This window comes from Oenanthe melanoleuca, chromosome 28, assembly GCF_029582105.1.
Source record: "Oenanthe melanoleuca isolate GR-GAL-2019-014 chromosome 28, OMel1.0, whole genome shotgun sequence".
Taxonomy (NCBI): Eukaryota; Metazoa; Chordata; class Aves; order Passeriformes; family Muscicapidae; genus Oenanthe; species Oenanthe melanoleuca.
This window is the reverse complement of record NC_079361.1, coordinates 664940-685055: the sequence shown is the minus strand read 5'-3', so window position 1 is coordinate 685055 and position 20116 is coordinate 664940. Positions and strand designations below refer to the sequence as shown.

Genomic DNA, 20116 nt, shown 5'->3' with positions numbered 1-20116 from the left:
TTACATGTGTGTAACCCCTGCAGATGGACTGAGCTGCACCTGCCTGCAGAAAGAACTGAAATTCAGATTTTCTAGAAAGTTTCATTATCACATCAGACAAGATTAGGAATTCCTCAAGGAAACAAATGGGTACAGGGAGAGGCAGAAAACACATCCCCAGGGAGGCATTCTCTCCTTAGAGGAGCATTTAGTGGAGGTTACATGCTGTGATTGCCAAAAAAAACCCAAAACTTACCTGAGCCATATCTGTCATTCAGAGCTGCTTTGGAAATCTGGTTTTACAGAGAAACCTGGGATTTTAATAGATTTAAACAATCACCATCAAAACATTTTGTGGAAGGGAACTTTCAAAATAATTTTCAAATTATTCTGGAAAACTTGCAGACTAATTTTGAAGTGGCTAATATTTTAAATTAAAAGAGAGCTTTGGGCTGTTTTTCACATCTGTTGCTTGGATTTTGCCACATGCTACAGCACTGAGTTATTTTATTATTCAGTTTTAGTAAAACACAAACTAAGGCACATTGTGATCCAAGGAAAGGATGGCAGCAGTGCTCTGCTGACAGTGCCCTTCCAGTTCCATTTATGCATCCTAAAAAGGTGTGAAAAATAATATAAAAGCAAAAGTCCCTGATCAAAACTCATAATTTTATAAATTCAGATAAGTAAAAATAACTTGTGCTCTGGAAGAAAACTGATTCACAGAAAAGAACCAATCTGTAGGATCGAGGCAACTTACCCATGGGCTTGTGGAACAAGCCATTGTGTTTTGAGTAAAGTGTACACTCAAGTCATTCATTCAATGAAAATTCATTTAAATTTAGTGTTTATGGTCAGTCACATCCTCAAATTCCGAAATACCATTGTGGCAATGTCATTCCCAGTCAAGGAAGGTCCATGGGTGGGTTTTCTGCCCATGACTGGGACATGGCCCAAAGCCAAGGGCTGCTTCAACTTTCCTTTTTGCTTAATAAACTCAGACCCCATAAAATGCCTTACACATGGATTTTAGTTCACCAAAGTAACTTTCCTTGAATACTTTTTTCAGTAAAATAACACTTGTGTAACAGCCAAATCTCTTCACCCAGTTGCTCTCCAGCTTTATTGCAATATTATGCACAGCAACCATAACTCAGGGATCATCTATATTACCATAGCAGCTGAGATTTCTGTTTGTAAGGAAAATAAGGATTTCCAAGTAAGAAATACAGGTTTGAGCTTGTGTGCTTCCTGTACTCCAGATTTCTATGCTGTAGGGGTGTGTGCCTTTCACTGCCTGTACTTTTCCAGTTGCATGGAAATAACACAGAGTTAGATTTTCAGTGCTAGAATAGAGACACCTCTTTATCTTACAGGTGCCTGGGAAAATAGTTTCAAATACTTTGAAAGTGCAGTGTATCAGTCAGTGGAATTTAATTATGGAACCACAGAATATCCTGAGCTTGAAGGAACCCACAGGGATCATTGATCCAACCCCTGGCCCTGCACAGACCCCCAACAATCCCACCCTGAGCATCCCTGAGAGCACTGTCCAATTGCAGCCTTGGGACCATTCCCTGGGGAGCCTGGGCAGTTCTCCAGCTCCCTTGTTTTCACCTTTTCTGAGGCTGAATAGACAGGTTTCAGTTTGCCAAGCAAGACACCTCAGTTTTCCTGATGTGGGACACATGGAACTTCACCTCCCTGCCATCCAGGTCTCCTGAATACAGTTGGTACAGAATAAAATTCCTCCCGTGACTTTGTCCAGATTCTGCTACTTTGTCTTCTACAAATCTCTTGTGTTGCTCTCTACAAAAGTCCTGCTGACACTGTGGGGTTCCTTGGGTGCCACTGGCTCTCAGGGCTGGCACAGGAAGGCTGCTGTTCCCACCTGAGCAGCAGATGAACACTGTGTCAGTGTTTCCCCAACAGCAGGTTGTTGAAAACACAGGTGGGGTTGGGATAGTGCCAGCCCAAGGGCATAGTCTGGGACTGGGCCATCCCATAAATCTGCTTCATTTGCTTTTCCACTATTTCCACCCTGTTAAAGGTGTTCAGGTGCCTCTTCCATGCCTGCAGTGCTGAAGATAGATTGTCCTTGCTGCCTTTTGAATTTTCCTCATCCATAATGAAGCTTTCCCTCTATACCAGACCACAAAGTGATTTTTCAGAAGCACTTGAATTACTTTTTTTCCCCTTGTTTTATCCTGTTAGAGGGGCACAGTGATGGCAGCCCAGTTTTGAGGCTGCTGGACTCAAAAGTCTCCCTTGCTGTATTTGTCACAAGGACAAGGCTATGTGGACTCTGGCATGACACTTAACCTTACTAGCACCAAAATACCTCCTGCTGATTTTCAAAATGAAAGCATTTTTGCTAATGTGAATCTTACCAGATAGTAAGAGATGTTACCAGCACTTTCAAGGCCAGGTTGAGCAGGGCTTGGAGCAAGCTGGTCTAGTGGAATGTGTCCCTGCTCATTGGAGATGAGCTTTAAATTCCATTCCAGTTCAACCATTCTGGGATTGATAAAGCACAGGACTTGCAGCTTCTGGGGTAAGTTGTACAGGGTGGGATTTTTTTCAGTAATAATTTTTTTCTTTGTTGCAGTGAGCTCGAGGATGTGCAGTTTTAGTGTGACTTGCAGTTTCCAGGGCAGGGGATAAGGAGGTCTGGTCTGCAGCAGCCAGAGCCCAGTGATGGGAGTGATTGCCCAGAGGCTCATCCTGCAGCCCAGCACTCCCTCAAGGACCTTTGTCATGGATGTTCCATCCTGCCTTTTGTTGCAGGGTTAATTGTGTGCTGTAATATCCAGAGCTCATTAATGAGAGAATGGATGTGAAAGTGGGGCTCATCTCTGCTGCCTGTGCTGGTGTCTGTGCTGCTTGGCCTGGACTCACCTGGGGCATCCAGTGAGGGATGTGGCTGCTCCCATGCACCTGTCACTGAGCAGGAAGGTCTCATACATCTCACCTGTTTTAATTACTGCATTGGAGCAGGTGCATTGGAGGGGTCTGTCCAGCTGTGTCTGTGAGATGTGGGTGACTTGCAGAAGGATGGGATACTCAGAACCTTGTCCAGAGCTGGGGCTGCCTGGAGCCTCCCCAGTACTTCCCAGCATCTCCCAGGGGTTTTGGGTGGCTGAGCTCACTTCTAGTAAAGAGGAACAACCACAAATCCCTTCAGAACCAGTGGTGCTGAACCAGCGTGTGATGTATCAAGGTGATCACAAATGATAAGGGAAGGAGGGAGGGATGTCTGGGGAAGCTGCAGAGATTGATTTGAAATGTGATTATTTTGGGTTTGTGAATGGCATGACTGCTCCTTGAAGAGCAGTTGGGCTATAATGTTTAGGAAGGTAATAATTTGCCTCACCAAGGAGAAAGGGTGAAAGAGGCCAAAGTCAGCAGCAGTGTCTCAAGCTTATGTTGCCCAGGATTCTAATTCTGTGGAGGCTTTTGTAAGTTAATAGAAGACAATTTTTGTGCAAAAGCTGGTTTATGATATTTAATAGTTTCTCCTTTTCATTTGGCAAAACTGGAACGAATATTTCTAAATTAGAAAATTTTTTACAACCTCTGACTTCAGCTTGAAAGAATTCTGCACAGAAAATGTTTTCTTTATGTGCAATTGGAGAACAGTTCTGTGATGTGAGTGGGGGTCTGAGCTGTATTATGATTCCTAATTCTGTGGCAGGAAATATCAAGAAGGAGAAAAGAGATGAGATGACATTTTGAAACACAAATTAATTCAGTGACATGAATTGTTGGTATAAAAGGCTTTTGTGTAGAAGGCTGCCCTGGGAAGCCTGTATTTTAAGGCTGTAATTGGAATTTGAGCTTGGGGACAGATCCTTAGCCAGGAAAATCAACACAGTTGCAATTGGGCCTGGTTAATTAGTTCTCTGTAATAAAACAGCTGTAGGAACAGGTGTACAGCTGGTCCTTCCTTCTTGCAGCCAGTGGATCCCACTGTCCCTGAGAGAGTGCAACAGCTCAGCCATCCTGTCTGCAACCTGACAGCTGGGAAATCCAGTTAGGTCCAACTTGGATTTTGAGCTCTAGACAAAAATTCACTTAATCTTAGTTTTTAGATGAGTAGTAAAATAAAAAGCAATGATTAAAAAAATAATCTCTATAAGAAGGAAAACAAAAGCTTCTGGAGCACAGCCTGGGAAGGGAAGAGCTGCTGGGCAGAGGGTTCAGTGTTCCATCCCTGCTGCATCCTCACCAAATCCAGTCTGCTAACACCTGCTCACCTCCCTCGCTTTCAAAAATAGGTGAGCTGGGAAAAATGGGAGTTATAAATCCTTCAAAGCCAGCCGTTTAAGACAGGGCAGTGAGCTCCCAGCTGTGTCCTTGGGCACAGGGAGGAGCTGGCTCTCTGCCCCAGCAGCAGAACCATGTTCTGGGTCCCTGCTGGGAATCCCACAGTCTTCAAAGGGTAAGAGAATTTTCCCACTTTTTGTGCCAAGTAAGGCCTTTATCTTGCAGAGCATCCATATGCGACACTTACAATGTCAGTGTTTAGCACCAAGATGCCATTCCTGGGAGCAGGAATGCTGTTATCTACACCTGGCAGATGTTATAGTGAATTCCTGTCTGATTCAACAGGGTGTCTTCAGTCATTTCAATCCCATTGACTTTGGGATGCAGCTGTGAGGTCTCGGCAGAGGGAAACTTGTCTTTGTTGCTCACTGGATCTTGCTGCAAAGAGAAAAGAGCAGAGTTTTAATTTCTGGAGTGAGCAGGTGCCTCGTGCTGTGCTGCCATGTCCCATGATCCCCTGCCTCCCACCATGCCATACTTACTGGGGGTGGCTTTGGGGCAAAGTCCTTCTCACAGATGTGTGCTATGATGCCAGCAGCCAGGGCGTCACCGAGGACGTTGGTCATGGTTCGCAGCCGGTCCCTGCAGACAGAGTGCCAGGATTCAGGGAGTGGCCGTGGCCAGGGTGCCCGGGGTGATGATGGCTTGGAACAGTCAGCCCCTATCCTGAATGTCCCCCTCACTGGTGTTGCCAAGTGCTGTGCTGGTTTTGCAGATGCAGAGAGAAAATGGTCTCTATTGTGAGCCCCGTGCTGGGGCAGCATCTCTCACCCTGCCTGTGTGAGCAGCGCAGGGACCTGCCAGTGCCGCCTCCCGAACTGGGACAGGCACTGTTGTGCTAAGTGGAGGGAGAGCTGCCTCAGCAGATCATAAAACTCCTTGAGATTCCTCTCGAGGAGAAATCCTGTAGATACAGCCACTGCTCCTCTCTTGTCTACCCAGGCACCTCTCACATTAGGAAAAGGTGCCAGAGGTGCTGGGTACCATGTGATGCTGAAAGGCTGGACTGGTGGTGTGTTAATCTTCCTTTGTGGGAGAAAGAGAAAAAGGGGAAGGGAAAGAGAAAAGCAGCCATGATACTTCCCTCTTCTCCCTGGGGGAGTACAAATCAGCCACCCATGTGTGGGTTCTATAACTCAGCATCTGCTCTCTGTGGTTTCTCACCTAATGACTCGCTTCATTTTTATCTTACTTTAGAATGGCACATTTCACAAGCTGTGTGGTTATTTGTCTGTGACAAGTGTAATCCAGCATCAGTTTCTGTCTCAAGAGAAGTCTGGTTTCATCTATCAAGATGAAGATACATCACCATGACTGACCCTGGGCACTGCCCAGAGCAGTGCCTGGAGAGCACTTACAGAGCCCAGTCGACGGCGATGATGAGGGTGATGTCCTCGGTGGGCAGCCCCACGGAGGTGAGCACAATGACCATGGTGACGAGCCCCGACTGCGGGATGCCAGCGGCCCCAATGCTGGCTGCTGAGGCCGTGATGCTGCAAAGACAAGGTGGCTGTGCAATTCCAGCTAGCATGTTTGATGGCAAAGTTACTGCTGTGTGGAAGGACTGATAGGATCTGACTTCCTCCACCTTGCTGTTCCCAGGTGCTATCACAAATTGCCCTGTGCATGGCAGGGGCTGGCAGCGGGTGCCCTGGCTCTGTGCTCCCCTCTGCCTTAAGGGTAGTGACTTCCTCCTGAAAATTGCTAAATATTTGCAAATGTACTTCATTATTATTTAGTTACACGCTTTATTTCCCTGCTTATACAATGAGAATATCTCGTTCCTGCAAGGGAGTAAATGACACCTGCACAAATCCTCCTGTGCTCAGCCCTGCAGTGGCCTGCTCCAGCCACATATCTGTGCAGCTTTTCCCTACAGGCAAAGTCCTTGAGCTGCAGCACATTCTGGGATGTGGAGCCAGCCTAGCTTTTCCTGGCACACAGCACAGGGACTGGGACATGCTGCACCCTCCCCTGCTCCTCAACTTCCCAGCAAAGATCACTCTGCACATTAACAAGATCTGTGCAAATGGGAAAAGTGCAGGAGGTTATCCTAATGTCTGTAAACAGGAATAGAGAGAAATAATCTGGCTGCTGCAGAGAAACTTTTACCTGATGGTTATAATTTGTCCCAAATCCAGTTCATACTCATTGACCTGGGCAATGAAGATGGCAGCGACCGCCTCGTAGAGCGCAGTGCCGTCCATGTTGATGGTGGCCCCGACAGGGAGCACGAACCGCGCCACGCGTCTGTCGATGCCGTTGTTCTCCAGCAGACACTTGAGGGTGATGGGCAGGGTGGCTGAGCTGCAGAGCAAGAAACAAGCAGTAATTGCTGTTGGTGTTGAGCTTTGTGAGTGGAGTCAGTGTGATGGGACAGGAATACCAGCCCTCCTGAGGGTGGATGCCGCAGTGTTGTACAAATTGCTGTAGCAATGAAAGTCTCTTCAGATCTTATCACCTGGGAATAGACATCAGCAGCAAAGTGATCTGCAGGCTGAGGGAGAAAATGTCACAATGTCATTTCAGTGGCTGAAGGCACCACTTTAACCACCTGTGTTCCATGGCTGCAGCTCTGTTGACATCCCTACATCCCTGGTGCCCATGTTAACCCTGCAGCACCTCCTGGAGTGTGAGACAGCCCTGGCTGCCTTAGGGTCAGCCAGACTCCCATCATCCTCACCTGTCTGCTCCAGGAGGGATGCCTGCCTCAGCTTCTGCACTCCTGATCTCTCTCTCTTGTTTCTGTCTAGCATGAAGATGACAACTGCCTCACAGGAACTGGGATGAGGAATGGAGGAAGAACAGATTGAAGAAAGGAAACCACAGAAGTCAATTGGATTGTGACAGACTCTGGGAGAAGGGGACTGCATTTAGGAAAGGTTCTGGATGCAGAGTGGTGACCCCAGCCCTGGGCACAGACATGGGGCTGGGACAAGGAGCAGGATATTCTCTCTGTGACAATTCTCCCTCCCTTAGCTGGCTGCAGAGCAGAGGGAGGAGAAACCTGATGGAGACAGAGCTGGAAATCCAGGTTCAGGAGGAGAGCAGGTCATTAAGAGTTGCAGAAGCAACAGTTGCAGCGGTGGGCACTAGGGAAGGGAGGCACAGTCCAGGTGCTTTGTTTGGATTGTCTGGAGAAGAAACAGAGAGGCCAGGAAAACCCTTTGCCTAGTCAAATGTGCTCCAGGAAAATGTTTGAATTTGTGTGTCTTCAGGAAAGGTTGGTGGTTTATAGTGTGAACTTTCTTTCATTGTATTTCAATGAAAATAGAATAGATAAATATAATCTAAAATTATTAAAATCTTTTCAAAGTAGGCAAGATTTTTCTGTGGATGAACTTGGGATACACTGTAGTTGATCTTAGATTGTCAATAAAGTGCTCAGAAGAGCTTTTGATGTTTTCAATTAAACTCCAGGAGCATAACCCCATGCAGTTTATGGGGTTAAGCACCTACTACAGACCTAGTTTGAACCCACAAAAGTTTGAAAGAAAACTGCAGCAATGGAATGAAGTGTGCACACAAAAACATTGCTGGTTTGCTCTGAGAAAACCCTGGGAGAGGGTGAGTGGAAGAGCACCATGAGCTGCCCAGGTCAGGGCTAAGCATCTGCTTCCTCCTAAAACCAGGAGCATTCTCATTTCAAATAGTGCTGGAGCATAGTTTTCCTTTGAGTTACACCTGCCTCCCAGAGTTCACCTGGCTGGGCACAGCCATGTCTTGCTAAACCAGATCCCTGCTCTGTGCTATCTGCAGGTTCCAGCCACGTTTTCCTACCTGGAGGATGTAGCCAAGGCGATCAGCAAGGCTTGCAGTATCCCCTGAATGAAAGCAAAGGGGTTTTTCTTGGTGATGAGCACAAAAAGCAGAGGTAAAAGGATGATTCCATGCAAGGCAAGCCCTGACACTACTGTGATGACATACAGTCCCAGCTTCTGTCCTGTAACTGATGGATCTTCCATCTCCAAGATCTTTCCAGCAATGAGAAATACAATGCCAAAGGGGAAGTACCTGCAAAGAATAAGCACAAAAAATTATGAGGATGCAGCAATCACTGCAGCACTGCAGGATAGACATGGCACTGTTTGGTACTGTGTACAAAAACAAATTCAGCGCTCACTAATGGCATTGCCATTAGCAGGAAAGAAAATCAATCAATCAATCAATCAATCAGTCAATGAATCAAAACCAGATTTACCAAACGGCCATTGAGACAACTTTCATCACAGCTTCGTTCAGGCACTGGCACACGTTAACCAGAGGGGCTCCTCGCTCGCCCATTTTTCCCAGGAGAAGTCCTGCAAGCAAGCACAGCAGGTTATGTTACTTGGGAGCTGCACCTGCAGGCCAAGTGTCTTGAGGGTCTGGTGGCCAAAGAATGGGGGACACCAGGCAAAACCTGATTCAGTGCTGGTTGCCATGTGCTCTTCCAAGTCAAGGCTACTCTCTGTTCCAAGCAAACACAATCATCTGGCCTTTTCTCACAAAGCCCCACCAGACCCAAATCCAGGATTTGGACTCTTCCTTGTACAGAAAACAGGTAACTTCACTGCTGCTCAATGCTGGGAGAGTCATTTCATTGGGGTGGATAAACTGTGGATTAGCTGGATTAAGTGGACATCTGGATTGCTATTTGGTAATACAAGAATAAGGAACTCTTGAAATAAAAATGGAATTTTTTTAAGGATAAGGTGTGTAGGGCTCTCTGTGGCTGTGGATGTGATGCTGTGCTGCATCCCTGCCCTGCTGTGCAGTGACAGTGCTCAGGCCCCCAGTGCCTCACCTGCTCCCTCGGGGGCTGGGCTCTTCAGTGTTGGCTCACAGGCTCTGCTGTGGTGCTGACAACACATGTGGCTGTATGTGATATGTCAGGAAGGATCTGAGTGAGTTGCTTAGATACAGGCATTAAGCCTTCTCTCCTAAGTCTGTTTTTTTCCCTTTGATGTTGCATTAACCTAATCCAGCCTAATTTTCTGTTGAAGGAACACAAGAGCAGAAATACAGGTTATGGTTTGAGTGGTTAGAAGGGTTCTGGTGCTGTCCTGTCTGCCAGTGCTTTCACTGGCTGGGAGGTTTTCCAGGAACCCATCAGGCTAAGGGAAAAGGAACCCTGTGAGTAATTGTCCATCTTGTTTCCAGCTTGGTGCAAGTCCTTCTTCCTGTGTTGGCTAAAATTAATTTCAAAGCTGTGCAGGTGTCTGTTTTATCTTGGAAAAGAAGAATATAGAGGGGATCATGTCCTGCTTATCCTTCTTCAGTCTTCAGGGCTGAGGACTCCAAGAGGACCTTGGTTGGTGGTTGGATCTCTTGCCTTGCTCAAAAGAGAGATGAGGTGGGTTCACATTTGCCAGGACTTTGAGAAATGAGACAAGGCTTGGCATGTTTAAATCTCAGCTCTGTGGATATTTGTCCAGTGTCTGGTGGCCACAACAGCTGCTTTGGAAGAAAGTAACTTCTTTTCAGGTCCTACAGAGCTGATTTAGGAGACATGGCCCAAGTAAACAGATTCCTGCAAGGATCTTGAAAGCTCTGCCCTCTTGTGGGTTTCAAAAGCAACAGAGAGGCCCCCAGTGACAGTGAAGAACTGTCAGAGCTGGGGAAGCTGTTGGGTCACCACTCATACCCAGTGGGTGCTGCATGGACGCCTTGGTCTCAGCCTCACAGCCTGAGTTTTGGCGTTGAACACAAATACACTTTGCTGAGAGCTCAACCAGCTTCCACCTGCCCACCCCCCACCCTGAGGAGGTGATCCCTATTTCCCAAGGCATGGGGCTGTGGTGCCCTCCCTGTCCGTCTCCTGTTTTCTGCCAGGCAAATCCAAATCAGCCTCTCCTCCTAAAGAAAGCACCCTGTGGGTGTATGAGTGCCCTTTATCAAGCAGCCCATGCCTGGTGCTGGTGATGCTCTGCCAGTCTGTGGCTTTGTGGAGCTGTAATCCTGGGCAAAACATGGGAAGTGCAAGTGGTGGCTGGGGCTGGCTCAGGTGAGCTCCCACTGCCTCCTGACTCAGGCTGATCCCACTCCCACGCTGGCGGGTTGTGAAGTGTCATCTTAGGACAGAAAAGCAGCTTCTCCTTGCAGGGCTGGGGGTGGCACATGTCCTGTGGGCAGGAGCTCAGCACCTCCCTGGGTGTCCAAGATGTGCAGAGGGTGTTGGCTGCTGGGACAGGAGATTGCCAGAGACCCCTTCTGGCTGCAGGGGTCTGTCAGTGGCTCTGGCTCTGCCCAGTCTCTCTGTGGCCAGCTCCTCTGAGGTCTCCCATTCAGCACTGGCTGCTCTCCGTGCCTCTCACTGCACTCTGCTGCTGTGCTGCCTGTGCTGCCTCCACACCTCAAATCCTCTAATTGGCTTTTTGGTTGCTTATACACAAAGTTCAAGCTTCTTGCCCTCACCTCTTTATCTACACATAATCCTGCCACTATGCTCATCTCACTCCCTCCTACTCTGTTTCCTTCCTGATCTCTCCCTCCTCCCTTTCCCCCTCAGCCTTGCACCCATGTCCTCTTACACATGGAGGCAGTTTCAAGTTCTTTCTTTCAATGACTTTCTCCCCTTTAAACGTCCTCTCTTGCACGTGTCTCTCCACAACCTCTGCTCCTTCTTCCTTCCCAGAATTGCTGCCAAGCACCTTTTCCACACAGGACTGCAAGCTGTTCAATACAGGATGCTGCCCTACTTCCTTCAGAAAGTCCTGTTGGGAATCCCCATGTATTTGTAACAGCACCGAGTCTGACCCTGCTGTCACATCCTGCCTTCTCAGGGCTGAACACTCAGCATGAAGGCTTTGGGTCATTGTGGTGAGCTTGCAGCCTCTGCAAAATTACACCTCACCTCAGACTTCATTAAAAGGATCCCCCAGCTTATGTAATGGTTTGAAAACCCTCAGGACTCACACGTGGGCTGTGAAGGAAATGCAAGTTAAAACATCCTTGGCTGTGCCTACAGCTTTAGTGAGCTCCACCACAGCTGGTGCTGACAGGGGCCTTGGCACGAGCTCTGTGCTGGGCCCAGTTCCCCAGGACTGGGGAGTTAAAGCTAAAAGAACCTTGTCCCAAATCTTTTGCTCTGTAAAGTGTGGTGACCACAGCAGTGGCCACCCTGGGCCCCTGGAGGAGCAGGTACCTAAGGTTGCAGAGAAGATGACAATGCCCAGGACATTCATCTCATTGCTGGTCCCAGCCAGGGTCCTGTAGGTCATTTCGGGTGATGGTGTCAGCTCAAGGAACACCGGCCGGTGGATTTCGGGGTTTTTGTCATCAGGTGCGAAGTAAATAAAATTGACAGGTTTTCCTGGGATCTTTGGAAAACCAGGAGACTTCACCACTGGGACAAGAACAGTTCGGTACTGGAACAGAAACAAAGGAGGGAGGTTAGTGTGCTGCTGGCATGAGCTCCATCCTGCTCTCAACACACAGGCACTAGGCTGGCTGCTCCTGGAGGTTAAAGGTTTGTTTCCAGGCAGTAAAAGGCTGGTGGAAACAAGGAGTGAGTCAGGCAAGGGGAGCTGTGGCTCTTGGCTGCAGACTGTGCTCAGGCAGGGCTGCAGAGCAGACTCATGGTTTGGTGACTGGGTCCCTGTGGGATTCCAGCACAGCGCTGGGGCCCCTCTGCTCCCTCCATCCCTCCTGGGAGCTTCACCCCTGCTTTCCCAATGCCATGAGTTTGCTTGTTTTCCCTGTCCCTCCACCCCACCTGGCCACTCTGTCTGTCCCCTTTCAACACTCTACCTTCCCTCAAGCGTCCCTTCTTTATGTCCCTTTCCCTGCCTGCTGCCTTCCTGCCCAGGGACTAAAAAGCTGCTGCCCAGGAGCAGGATCTGAGGGCAGGGATGTGTGCTGCTTCCTACAGAGCCTGCAGGCAGAGGGCAGGAACGGGGGTCCCTGTGAGCCTGGGCCCCCAGCACCCTCCTGCCTTCGGGTGCCCACCCTAGGTGAGTGTGGGGGGGGGAAGGGGAAGGGGAAGGGGAAGGGGAAGGGGAAGGGGAAGGGGAAGGGGAAGGGGAGGGGGCTCCTGTCCTGCCTGTGGGTGAGCAGAGGCAGCCCCCTGTGGAGCTGAGCTCCACCCTGGCTGCAGAGGGGTCAGGTGAACTCACCTGCTGGAACGAAGCTTCAACCAGGTTAGAAGGAAACATGTTTCTGTAAGAGGTTAATGACACAGGGTTAAAGTGTGTTGTGAGAGCATAGGGAGCATCCTGGGAAGCACTTCTGGTGGGCACAATGTCCAGAAGAGGACATGAAAGCCAACACTAGCTTATGACAGCTGTGAAAGCTGGGAGCAAAGACAGGTTGGAAGGTGAATGCAAAGCAGGACTGAGACCCAGGTGTAAATGGTATTGCTGGAAAGCCTGAGCCTGGGATGGACATCTGCCATCTGCAGCCCCCTGCTCAGAGCCTGATCCATTCAATCTAGTACCCCAGAAATGGAGATTCTTCCCCAGCCCCTGGGTATGTGCTGCAACCCCTCCCAGGTAACCCCATCCACTGCCTTAACCCAGCCCTGGGCCAGCTCTGGGCTTGGCATGTCCCAGCTGGGGTGCAGAGGAGAATCTGAGCCTTGCAGAGAACAGGACTCTGTCTGCTCTCTGCTGCAGTGCATCTGTGTGCTGAGAGCTTTGCAGAGCAGTGGCAGTGACAGAGTGGCCAGAGGAGCATGGATGGGGGAAAATAAACCCACGTTACAGGGCTTGGAGGTACCAGCACCTGGCCAGTGGTTTTCCTGTTTCCCTTGAGATCTCAGGGTCTTCTGGGAACTCAGAACCTTCTGGGAAGATTTTGTTATCACAACCTTGGCTCCTGCTGAGCTGTGTGACACACCTGATTAAATCCAGTAACGCGTCGGCAGAGCTGAGCACCACTTTCCCCACAGCATAGTTGTCCTTCTGGGCAGCTGCTCCAGGATGGATGCTGACCACCAGGATGATCCCCACAGTCACTGCCATGAAGGTTGTCCAGAGGTAGTAGGTGATGGTGATCACCCCCATCTTCCCACAGGCCCTGGAGTCCATGGTGGCCAGCCCAGACATGAGGCTGCAGCACAGGACAGAGTCGTCACTGCCTGCTCCCCAAACTGCACAAGATGCACCTGGTGGGCAACATCTCCAAGGTGGGAGAGGTTTCCATAGGTTTTTAAATCACAGCCTAAGAGCATCATTGAGCTCTTGCGCATTCCTGTGGCAGCACCCACAGGACCTCACATCCAGGGTGAGACTGAGACAGCCCAAGCTGAGTTGTGAAGAGCAGGAGGCACCTCCAAGCCCCTTCTCAAGGTCTGGCCATGTTTTCTGTTTTTTGTAAGGGTTTTAGTTTATACTCTTAATGTATTTTACATTGAATAACTGATGCTGCTCCTTTTCTGTGAGATACTGTTTTCTTATTTCTCATTGCCTCATGCCACTGCTGTGTGTCCCTGTGAGGAGCAAAGGAAGGTACCAGCAAGGTTCATAAAATCCTGAGGATGGACCCCGTACACCCAGGAGAGACCTGCAGGTTCAGATTTCATGCACACATAAGCTTTCCTAGGAAGTAACCCATAAGCTACTTCTCAGCAAAACTGGGCTAAAAATAGAGAGGACATTACAGGCTGCTCCAGCAGGGAGAGCAGTGCTGGTGGTGGGGACAAGTTGGGTGCAGGACTTGGGTTTGCTGTGGCCACTCACTTGGGAGAAACTGCTGATGTTCTCAAGGAAGGAAATGCCCCAGAGAGAGACCCTGACAAATGTGAGGATTGGGAAATCCCCAACCGTGTGATGTTGAACAAGGGCAAGTGTCAGACCCTGCCCTGGGGTGGGGCAGCCCTGGATGCAGGGACAGGCTGGCAATGAGAGGCTGGAGAGCAGCACCCTGGGAAGGGACCTGGGGGTCCTGGTCGGTGCCAAGTTGGATCTGAGTCACCACTGGCAGCCCAAAGGGCCCCCGTGTGCTGGGGCACCAGGCCAGGGAGGGATTGTCCCACTCTGCTCTGCACTGGGGCAGCCTCACCTCCAGTGCTGGGGCACCTTGGGCACCACAGGGTCAGAAGGAGCCAAAGCTGTTGGAGAATGTCCAGAGGAGGGACCCGGAGCTGGGGAAGGGCTGAGGAGCAGCTGAGGGCACTTGGCTCATTCAGCTGGAGCAGAGGAGACTGAGGGGAGACTCCTCGGGGGCTGCAGCTCCTGCCGAGGGAAGGCAGAGGGGCAGGGGCTGAGCTCTGCTCTGGGACAGGGCCAGGAGCCCAGCAAGGGCTGGAGCTGTGTCAGGGCTGGCATGGAGCTCAGGGAAAGGTTCTTCCCCCCGAGGGTGCTGGGCACTGCCCAGGCTCCCCAGGGAATGGTCCCGGCCCCAAGGCTGCCAGAGCTGCAGGAGCGTTTGGACAGCGCTCTCAGGGATGCTCAGGGTGGGGCTGTTGGGGGCTGGGCAGGAATGGGGTTGCACTGATCATCCTTGTGGGTCTCTTCTGACTCAGGATATTCCAGGATTCTATGAAATGTGAGTGTTTGGGTGCTGTAGTGTGCCCCATATGCATACAGACCTACACTAAGCCCCTGCAGAACCCAGCCAAGCCCTGGCCCTGAGGCAGCACAGAACAGAAGGGCTGCAAGGGTCAGTCCAACACTGGGGACATGCAGGGTGGCTGAGGTGGTGGTCAGGCTGTGGATCCCGTTCAGCAGCCACACATGCAGGAGGAGAAGGGCCTTGGAAACTCAAGAGATCCACAAATCTACAGTGACATAGGTGGTGCTTTCCAGCTCGGGGCTGGGGGATCTCCAGAGCTCCATCCCCAGAGCACACCCAGACCCTTCTGGGATGGGGCATAGAGGGAAGACAGCACTTCATCATCATTCAGTAACCACAGAAAAATATCTGGTTCAATCCAACATGAAAGAAAACTCCCAGGAGGTCTCTGCAGACCTTGCACCCACAGACAGGAGAGTGATCAGAGGAGACCATCAGCAACTGAGCTGCAGGGAGGGCTGAGAGTGAAGGGAAACCCTCAGGCACCTCAGGGACAGATGTGAGGTACAGACTTCTCTACAAGGTCAAGTTGAACAGGTCAAGTGTGGCCAGGGTAGAGACCACACTGCTCTCAAAAATGGACCAGAGGCAAATAGGACAACAACCCTACTCTGACAAACAATAGAGAAATGGCACATCCTTGAGGGAACAATGACTTAGACTTGCTTAGACCACAGGAGGACTGCTGGCCCTGTTCCTTATTTCTAGGTCTGTATGGGCCAATAAAATGGGGATTTGCAAACACAGACACAGAACTGGGGAATGCTTATGTTTTTTACCTGAACTTTCTCAAATCCCTCTATAGGAATTTGCTTTGAGGTTAAGCAGCCCATCACAACTGCCCACAGAAGGAACTGGCATCCCCAGCTGCCCAAAAGAAGGGAAAAACCCCAGCCAGTGCAGGTGTCTGACCTAGGTGCAAGTGCCTACCAAATCCAGGTGAGGATTTGTTCCCAGACTATTGCTGGGAAATCATGGGGTTTGATGGACATCAAGCCAGGGGATGCTGCTTGACTGCCAGATGCTTGGAGCCAGGGTTATTCTCACCTCCTGCAGTTTTGGGGTTATCTCCTCAACAGGGGTCACAGAGAGATCTTTTCAACATGATGGAAAGATGGTGCTTTAGACCAGACGATATCTTACCTGGAGGTGATCAAGGGCAGGATCAGCATCTTCAGCATCCTCATGAGGAGCTCTCCAGGAAAGGAAAAATATTGCTTCTCCTGCACACAGATCAGAGCTTGTGTCAGGTAAATGATTATGTGTTAAGGGCTCAAACTTGATCAATCTGCCTTTTTCCCAGCCAGACCCAGCTCTGAGCTTGCAGCTGCTCCTTGAGGGACTCTGTGATGCCATTTCTCTGCTGCCCCTTACTGGGAGTTGGCTCAGGGATGGGGAATATTGGCCACATGGCAAAGCTGGCTGTATTTGCATTTGAGCTATAGGAGAGTGGCAAAAAAGGATAATGCAACATAGTTCTTCTGTAATGGAGAAGCAAAAGAGGTCTATCTAAATAAACACTACACTTATATATAGGGTAGTTTGTGCAACACAAAATAGAAAAGACTCATTGGTTCAAGAAGGCAACACCTCTTTGAGAACATGCTTTCTGCAAAACATCACATCTCCAGCAGGTGTTTAATCATTGTTATAATTTCTTGTCCTTGAGCTGCTTTCTTGGTTCCCAGTAGTATCCTAACAACAGTAAACAAGGGAGGGGCACATGGGATTGCTCCTCCCCCAGAAACATCCTTGGTTCTGTAGCATTCTAGGGAATGGTGCACATAGCCCCACCACTGGCTCCTCACAGAAGTCATTGCCCCATCATCAGGGAGCAGAGGCTTGGCTGCATCTGCTTTGGGGCAAAAGTGCCCCAAAGCTGTTGGCAGCAACAAAAGGTGGGAATATCTCGTGGCTGCAGATGAAAAAGATGAGCTTAGGGAGAGCCCAGGTTCTGGCCCATCCATGGGATAATCTTGGTGCCATGGCATCTCTCCACCCCCTTCACCCTCACAAGGACATGGGGAAGGGCTGAAGAGACATCCCTCAAAGTCTGGATCCCACAGCCATGACCAAGGGGAGAGTGAGGGGTCTGTGGGACCAGCAGCCTGGCTAGCACCCCTCCTTCCCTCCTCCTTAGCTCTACCCACCATCCATCCATCCATCCATCCATCCATCATCCATCCATCCATCTCCATCCATGCATCCATCTGTGCATCCATCCATCCATCCTGTTGGGGAAGTGTTGGGGAGAGGAAAGATGTTACAGGAAAGCCCTAGTTACTAAATAACCAGGTACACAATAGGATGGCTTGCTGAAGCTAATCCACTCTTAATTAAACAATGCTTTTGGCCAGAGGGCAAGGCCAAAAGACACAAAAAACTAGCCAGCACCCAAAGATTAGATCTTAGAGTTAAGAATGTCACACACTATGCTAATATAAAGATTCCTATAGGCTGCATGTAAATGCTATAGAATTAGTATTTTGTATTAGATTGGTTCTTAAAAATCAGAATATTCATGATGAAATAGGATTTATTGTGTTACGGGAAGTCGCTCTTCTTCTTCCTCTTTTTACTCTTTACTCCTTGCTCTTCTTTCCTTCTCCCACTTCTCCTTTCCTCTCCCTCTTCCATTACCCCAACACCCTTTTATCCCATTACTCTCTCTCCCTCCCCCTGCTCCTCTCTTCTTCCTCTTTTTCTTTTATGCTCTTTACCTTCTTTACTCTCTCTCTCTACCCTCCCTCTTCTCTCTTTCTTTCCCCCCTTTTGTCTCTTTAATCTGCATGTGGCTATGCTCCTAGCAGACTCTCTTATAATAAACTGCAACTGCAGCTTTTAGCATTTACAGAGCGCTTGAGTCTTGTTCCACACCGTCTACTCTGATACAAAGAATCCAGGAGTCTCCTGCACATCCATCCATCCATCCATCCATCCATCCATCCATCCATCCATCCATCTTCCCTTCCTCCATCCCTGATCCCCCTATTTCACTGTGCCACTGTAGAGGCATCATGGAGGGATCTGAGTTGGCCCCAAGACAAGAAGGTACTTTTGGTTACCCCAAAGGTACTTTTGGTTACCTACTGGCACCAGCCCATGCTGGGCTTTGAGGGGTGCCAAGGCAGCTGTTCCATGCATTGTCCCCTGTGCTGTCCCTGCATTGTCCCAGTGTCTGGCCTGGATATGGCTGATGCCCCCAGGGAGCTCAGGCAGAGTGGAGCTGTGATGGGCCCAGCTGGGTGCAGGGAGTAGTGCCAGACCAGAACAGCATCTCTTTGCCAGTGGGTCTCTCAGCTTTGTGACACTTTCCCATTGCAGGGAGGAAAGCTGGGATCAGCCACCTCTCCAGCTCTCCTCCAGGTTTTGTGACAGAAGTCTCCAGTGGGGACAGTCTCTAGTGGCTGCCAGACCCACAGCAGAGCTGTGGCAACAGGGCAGGAGCAGAGGATGGATAAACTTGCTGCATGGCAGGAGGAGGGGCTGGAGCCCCAGGGTTCTGCCAGCCTCATGCCCAGCATGGGTGGCTGCTGGGCTCTCACGGGTGTGTGCACTGGGAGGCTGGGAGATTACACCCAGCTTCAATTAAGTAACGAGATCATCCCTGCTGTGTTGATGCTGAAGGGCCTAATTGAAATGACAAGACTTTGCTAAATCCTAGTGGGCAACACAGGGATGTTCCAGCATGAGCTGAGCTCTCCTGGAGCAGCATTCCCCCTCCTGGCTCAGCAGCCTGGCTGAGATCAGGGCTGAGCTGTGGCACAGCAGCTCCGTAGGTGCTGCCTCGCTCCCCGAGGGCGCTGAGCCAACGTGCCTTTCTCCTGCCTTTTCTCCAGTGCATTTGTCTCCAAGGCTCCTCAAAGGAAGGTGGCTCTTCAGAGCCCTCCAGGCTCCCCACCAGCCCTCTGTTTATTTGCTGGGTCCTCTCCAGAGCATGAAATGTGCTTTTATTGCACACAGCTGGGGAGAGTAATGGGAGAACCCCTTCTCTCAAACGAATCCCTCAAACCCCATCTCCTGGACCCCATCTCTCAGATCCCAGTATTGTTGGTGGCGTTGGGGGGAGCCTGTTTACTGAGCATCTAGCCCCTTAGTAAACATTCCCCCCTTTCCCATCCTCATCCCACCTCAAGGCTCCTGCAGCACCGTGGGATCTAACCCAGAGCTCCCCACTGTCATTGGAGGGAGGCAGGATTTGTCCCATAGCTTGGGCATTTGTTGGCACCTTCTTGGTGAAAAGAAAAGAAAAAGAAAAGAAAAAAACAAAAAAGCCATAGGCAGAAACCTGCCTTGAGGTGGTTTTCTTGGGCTGGAGCCTTTGCTTTTGGGGCTGTGCCCATCTGGGACCCTTATTGGCACCAGGGCTTGTCCCACTCCATCCCCCTCACTCCCATCACCATCCCAGCCAGGCTTACCAGGTCTGTGAGCTCCAGTGTCCGCAGCAGGAACCCCAGGAGGCATCCAGTGACCACTGACAGCATGGAGAGAGTCAAGAGGCCATTTTTGTACCAGAAAGCTGCTACCCATTTCCAGAGGCGCAGGAGGGCCGTGCACAGCGAGTGCAGCACAACTCTTCTGACCCACTCCCACATGGTGGCCCTCAGACTCCCAGATGATGCCCCTGGGAGCAGCTCCCAGCCCCACTCATGGCCACAGGCCCCTCGGCACCGAGGGACCCCTGCTCTGAGCCAGGAGCTGAGTGTGCTGCTGGCTAATCCCCAGGACCAAAGGCTTCAGGGATATTTGGGAGCCTTTCCCATAATGGAAAGTGACGTCTTCAACTGGTTAATCTGGGCTTGGCATCCTGCTGTGAGGTGCTGAACCCTCCCAGTTTAACCCTCCAGCCCCTGGGGTGGGGGCCAGTGTGCAGACTGAGAGCAGGGGCTCAGCCCCAGAACTTTTTGCTGTTCCTGATAAAGGATTTGGGTTCTGTCACCAGATCTGGGTCCTGCACTAGATTTGTGCTCCCCACTGGCTGTGAGTGCACCCCAGTCCTGCCCCCATGTGTGAGGGCTTCGTGAAGGCTGGGTCTGCAAAGGGAAACTTTCCCAGTGAATGGGAGAATTTCCCACAGCATCTGCAGAGCCCATCCCTCGGCACCAACAGATGATGCTGAATATTCCCACAGAAATATCTGCCCCAAAAGATCTGACCTTCTGCCAGCTCTCCAGGGAAGCTTTCCCAAGGCCATGAGGTGCTGCTGGAGCACCTGGTCCATAATTCATGATATTTTAGAGCATTTCTCTGCCCAGTTTGCTGTCACATTGCAGCTAGCCTAAAGCTGTGGGCCTGAACTCAACCAGCCTAGAAGGAA

General features: G+C 50.2%; 1 protein-coding gene and 1 long non-coding RNA gene across 2 annotated transcripts; one reads left to right on the top strand and one right to left on the bottom strand.

Moving 5' to 3' along the window:
* Positions 1-1782: 1782 nt before the first annotated feature.
* Positions 1783-19394, bottom strand: LOC130264374 (excitatory amino acid transporter 5-like). Its single transcript, XM_056512474.1, has 11 exons — positions 19218-19394; positions 15943-16022; positions 13123-13335; positions 12402-12444; positions 11432-11654; positions 8507-8606; positions 8086-8319; positions 6418-6612; positions 5664-5798; positions 4788-4887; positions 1783-4683 (listed from the first exon to the last, which is right to left on the bottom strand). Exons 1-11 carry the CDS (start codon positions 19392-19394, stop codon positions 4546-4548), a joined length of 1638 nt encoding a protein of 545 aa, XP_056368449.1. The 3' UTR covers positions 1783-4545.
* On the top strand, positions 4791-7697 carry LOC130264375 (uncharacterized). The gene is made up of 2 exons (XR_008842460.1): positions 4791-5720; positions 7059-7697. It is a non-coding gene; the product is annotated as an uncharacterized LOC130264375 (long non-coding RNA).
* Positions 19395-20116: the final 722 nt, after the last annotated feature.

Excerpts from the sequence above, each read along its gene's own strand:
- LOC130264374 (XM_056512474.1), bottom strand. The coding sequence starts at position 19,394 with ATGTGGGAGTGGGTCAGAAGAGTTGTGCTGCACTCGCTGTGCACGGCC. Across the intron at positions 6,613-8,085 it reads GCCTTGGCTACATCCTCCAG|CTCAGCCACCCTGCCCATCA; the intron begins GTAGGAAAACGT and ends CTTGCTCTGCAG. Across the intron at positions 4,888-5,663 it reads ATCGCCGTCGACTGGGCTCT|GGACCGGCTGCGAACCATGA; the intron begins GTAAGTGCTCTC and ends CTCTGTCTGCAG.